Here is a 5,770-nt window from a genome sequence, read left to right on the forward strand (position 1 = left end):
AGCCTTTTCTGTAAATTTCATTACAAGATATAGCTCTGTACCAACTGAAAGACATTGAAATGATGTTAAACATGTTTTTCGTTACCTAAAGGGTACTATTGATTTGAGATTATTTTATTCTTAAAAGTCGGGATCTATTTTAGTAGGATATACAAGTGCATGTTATCTCTCCGACCCACATAAAGATAAATCACAAATAGGATATATATTTACATGTGAAAGAGCAGCTATATCATGGAGATCTGTAAAGCAATCATTGACAGAAACATCCTCAAATCATTCTAAAATTATTGCAATCCATGAAACATGTCGAGAACGTTTATGATTAAGGAACACGACCCATCATATTTATGCATCATGCGTGTTAACTTTAACAAATGATAGTCCAACAATTTTATATGAAGATAATATAACTTGTATTGCACAACTCGAAGAAGGCTATATTAAAGGTAATAGGACGATGCATATTTCTCCAAAATTCTTTTATATAATGAGTCTCAGAAGAATGACAAGATTGATGTCCAACAAATTCGTTCAAGTGACAATGTGACCGATTTATTCACAAAAGCATCGTTGACATCTACATTGAAAAAATTGGTTTGTGAAATTGGAATGCATCGATGTAAAAATTTTCAGTGTTCAATATTAGGACGAGTGACTGTACTCTTTTTCACTTGCTTATGTTTTATCTCACTGGGTTTTCCTAACAATATTTTAATGAGGTAGAATTTATTTTTAATACTTCAAAATAACTGTATCTTTTTCATTCGTTTGATTTTTTTGCCCTACTGAGCTTTTATCAAACAATATTTCAACAAGAGATATATTTTATAATGTGTCGTTCAAAGGAGTGTGTTGTAAATGATAAATTTATTAATGAATGACATTGTACCCTTACAGCCTCAGAAATTATTATCGTTGTGATTCTTTCCTACAAATATATGGATTTGATTCTTAATAAAATATACACAAGTTTACTGACTTTTATTCTCTCTTTTCATAGCATAAATCACGTATATTTGTACTAAATACACTTGACATTACTCGTACCTAGAAATACTATTGCGAAACATTATTCTTTTCTAATTTTGTCATTTTGCCTTTGGTGTTAAGTGTCAATACACGTTGTTGGAAGTGTAAATTACGATGCTATTCTGTTTACGAATCTTATCATTATTAGTTAATTTTATTAGTTTGTTTTGTCCATTGGATTTTAGTTCTATATGGGCCACTGATTTATAGCCTTTGAGCCACATTCTTGTTAAAAATAAAAAAAAAAAAAAAAAATTGAATAGTGTATTCATGAAAATTTGTGGTTAAGAAAAAAAGAAAAAATATTAATTTAAGTGTAATATTATTTTATTAAAAAATATTTGATTAAAATAGAATCAAATCACTGTTAAATAATTTATTTTGATGAAAAAAGAGGGCTTGAACAAGAGCATAAAAAGTCATTTCATAACTAGTTTGCTAGGATCATATTAGTATTATTACTTTCCTAATGTCAATGTCAATGACAAGTCTCCAAGAGACATTATTTCTAGTCAATTAATTCATTTTCGGAAAAATTACAATATTGGTCATCAATTTATTGTCTGCTCTCGTTGTTACACTATAATTGCAAAACCAATCCTTCCAAAAACCGTTCAAAGTTATATAAAATTGTCAACGTAGCCCTTTACATTTACAACTTCATGAAATTTTGCTCCCCAACTTAAAGGGTTGCTAAAAATTTGAAGTGAAAGTATATTTTTCAAAAACATGTGACGATTTGACAAAAGAACTAAATGCTATATGTTCTTGAGAATTAATTATACAACTATTATTTAAGGTTACGGCAAATGAATTGAAACATCTCTCTCTCTCTCTCTCTCTCACTCACCGAATTAAACAACCATTATTCGAGGTTGGGGTAAATAAATAGGAAAATCATGCTACACGTATAGAATTTTTTGACTAAAAAATCTTATAAACAACACACAACGCAACATCATTAAAAGATGAAAAAAAGGAAAAAAAAAAAAAAAAGCCCATTTACATTTTGCCACGTCAACATTGGTAAGAATTATGTTAAATTTGTCCTGTACTTATAACTTTATTGTAAATAGAAACCATCTCTCTCACGCAAAGTTGTCAAGTTCTTTCGTACTTCTATTTTTTTACACCCAAACTTCACGTCTACCACCCAAATAATAAATTATTAGTACGCTTGAATATTCTATTATCCTTATGCTCCTTAGTGCGGACGAAACACGTGTAATTGTAACATAAACCAATGTATGAGTAAGTTGTGCAGATTGATCAATATTAGAATACTTTTGTTGCTATCTAAATTGTGAATATATGACCTTATTGAACATCAATAATGAATAATGTTGTGCTCCACCTCTAACATAACTCAAATCTCACATTTTTATTTCTACACCTCCCTACCAATTCCAGTATATTCGCCTCCACATGATCATCTTCGCCACCACGGCCATGCTCAATCCACAATGAGGTCTGCTTTCTGACTGAATTCTTATCAAATATGAACTATTAACATTGTACACTCCCCAGAGCAATAATACTCACGCGTGGATTTAGGGCCTGTCACAAGATGTTTCTAATGCTAAGAAGCTACTTTTAAATTTGTTTGAATAATTTTTCTAAAAGTCATTTATCATGTTATAAAAGCGGCTTTCTCTGCAAACTCTTCCAACGAGAGAAGCAGAAGCCCCGCCAAATGAGGACCAATCAGTTTTCACAATAATAGATAACGACATCAAAGTTTTCCTCCCATCCCTGTCATACCTCACAGAAAAATGATCCCCTTTCTATATAACGTAGGAAGCTATGGCAACCTAATACAATAGCATGAATGACCAATATAACTAGCCTGCAAAACTTAGATTACTGGGATGACTGTCATCAATTCCTGACCTAAATCCAAATTTTAGCCCTTACACAAAGTAGCACGAGAGAAAACCCCAACAATTTGGATAACATTAAGCTACAATAAATGTAGTTACAAATTGTTAACAATCAATAAGATCAGGAGGGCACCATAGTTCTTAAGCCATGTGGCCTGCCACTAGTTAAATGCAACTAACTTATATGAGACACACTGCCAGTATTAGGCATGAAATTTCAATAATTGTGCAAGTGCACTTGAACAAATAACACGAGGTGCATTTCCGAAATATGTTTAGAAGTTTGTACGTGACTTTGTACAAGACTATAATCATTTCAACATAATCCCACAAAGTAGTTATTTTCACCCGGAAACAAGTTATCTGACTTCCCATTTTAAATAACAAAACAAACACAAGTAGAATACCTACTTCGCAACATTGAATGTAGCACGAAGGTTGGAAATCATAACTGGGCACTCTCCCTTCTCATCATATTCAGCAAACTCTCCTCCCGACAAGTCAATGTCGTGAAATTTCGTTCCTCTGATCTACATAAAAGATAATACAGAAAAATAAAACAAAATAAACAAAAACAGAATCTTAAGCCAGCAATCTAAAGATGTAAGATTGATACAGTACATAACAAACATTTACTCATCCAGACAGAATGTGTAAGTGAAGAAATTCCATAAAAATCACTTACAGTGAGATATGCCACATGTTAGCAGATTATGAAATCCACCTATCATATGCACATAATTGTGAAGGCAATTTAAAGGGAATATTGCTAACTTGAAATTTTATTTTATTATTTTTTTAAAAATTTATTTGGCGTTGTATAACTTGCAAAAATAGCATTCAAATGGGGGTAATAAATATAGTATGCAAATGGGCATAAAATCACATTTATGCAAGTAAACAGTTTTTACTAGCATGAGAACAGAGTGTGACGTAAAATGCAAACGAAATTGTAATCTAACACGTATCCCAAATTACGTCGAACCATGTCGTAAACAAAGTGCAGCAGCAATGTGCATGGCATGTTAGCCAAACCTAATTAGGAAGATTTCATGAGTGTAAAAGTGATCGTGAACAATAACTCTCTTTCCCCTCCATGTACTGCAGCAGTCTGGTCATTGCAGCTGTTTTAATTTAAATTGGAAATAAATCTAAGAAAGTAAGTGAATGAAACAAATTTGAAAGGTCAGCATGAAGTAATAGCACAGCAACACTATATGACAAGAAGAAGAAAATAAAGATTGGAATGCAACTTAGGATTCAAATACAAATTAATTTTGGGAACTCCTTGTCACATAGTTTAGAGCATTTAGCAAGGTTACAGCTACGCTACAGAAAATATTTATGAGTTACTGCCCAACGTATCCTGAAAAACGAAAGAAAATCAATCACACAGAAACTTCAGGTTCCAACAGACAATCTTACGATATCTAAAAGCATAATTGTTTCAGTGATTATTGCGCCTTTCTAAAGGTCTGAAGAAGTCAGCAAATTTTTATACCACGTCCTTCCTCCAGAAAAAGGATCGTTTTACCCCTTAAAAATCCAAAGGGTAAAAGGGAAACGTATCGGAGGAGCATTTTTGACTTAAAAATCGATAAAGCTGAGAATATAATAGCATATTGTAGCTATAAAAATCCATTTATCACTAATAATATTGTGCGATTGAACTCAGCTAATGCTACTCGAAAAGAAGTAACTGTAAATTGCACAGTATCCGAGCCAAAATATAAGCATGGTGAGCATTTGTTTTCCAAACACTAGCTAAAAGTATGCATGTGGAGGAATGAAAAGAATAATCAAGTAATTTCTTTCCTAATCAAGTAATAGAAGTCAAAGGAATGCCACAAGCAGACCATCAAGATTCATATGAAGGAGACTCAAGACTCAATAAGATAGCAAAGTAACATTAGAAGGTTTAGAAAAGCAAAAGTATCATCAACTGCATCATGTACCCAAGCATTCACTTACAGATTCAGCTTTCCACCCACTACCAAATACAAAATCCACGGGCTCAAAGCCTCTGAAGTCAAATAACATCAGAGGTGCATGCTTTCCAGCCTCAGCATGGTCCTGAGTAAGAGGAGAGCCTCGGCCAGTGATCATAGTAACAGTTCCTTCCCTAGAACAAAATTTACACTGGGAATGGAAGAGATCAAATAGAATGTTTAGTACTTACAAAACTCATACCCAAAAAAATCACAAGAATCCAAAAGTGACCAAATATGACAAAAGATTAATAAAGACAAGATAGATCAAATCAATATTTATTAAACTATTCGAGCTTTTCACACTTAATCTTCCCGTGAATATTTACAGGGCCCTTTCTCTCTTCAGCATATTCCTTGCAGAAAATTATTTGATCACAGAGTTTAAATCCCAGAATGTGTCACATATGCTCATAGCCTCATATATTTAGCATGCACAGATAAGCACAAACACCCAAGTATAAAAGGAATTTAAAAACTAATGGACTGGTTCATGCAAGAGCAAGAGCAAGAGCAAGAGCAGAGGTGTGAAATTATACCTTCTGAGCAAGATGAACATCACTTTTGCCTTTTGCAGAAGGAACAGTTTCATTCAAGCTCACACAAGTCTCTTTCTGTGTCACCTCTCCGCAATTTCCACATTTCAGCTGCACAAATTCATTAAAAATAAAAATGCTTAAAGCTCATCATGCAGATAAATTTTCTGTAAAAAATGATTATCAAACCTCCTCAAAGCACATTAAGAATGAGATTTGATTTGTAAAAAATTGCTTCTGATAATCCATATGAAATCAGACTCCTATATAAGAATGAAAATCAGGCTGATAATAAGGACACAAGAAAAAGAGGCAGAGAATCAACTTAATGATG

General features: G+C 32.8%; 1 protein-coding gene across 1 annotated transcript in view; it reads right to left on the minus strand.

Annotated features, from left to right (window-relative positions):
* Window positions 1–3,097: 3,097 nt before the first annotated feature.
* LOC111385246 (UPF0587 protein C1orf123 homolog) overlaps window positions 3,098–5,770 on the minus strand; it is a 3,896-nt gene continuing 1,223 nt past the window's right edge. Inside the window, exons 2-4 of the mRNA XM_023009623.1 lie at window positions 5,440–5,547; window positions 4,884–5,051; window positions 3,098–3,442 (exon numbers count right to left, since the gene is read on the minus strand). Of these exons, the coding sequence (XP_022865391.1) occupies window positions 3,320–3,442; window positions 4,884–5,051; window positions 5,440–5,547 (399 nt within the window). The 3' untranslated portion in view covers window positions 3,098–3,319. The remainder of the gene's footprint in view (window positions 3,443–4,883; window positions 5,052–5,439; window positions 5,548–5,770) is intronic.

This window comes from Olea europaea, unplaced genomic scaffold (genome assembly GCF_002742605.1).
Source record: "Olea europaea var. sylvestris unplaced genomic scaffold, O_europaea_v1 scaffold311, whole genome shotgun sequence".
NCBI lineage: Eukaryota > Viridiplantae > Streptophyta > Magnoliopsida > Lamiales > Oleaceae > Olea > Olea europaea.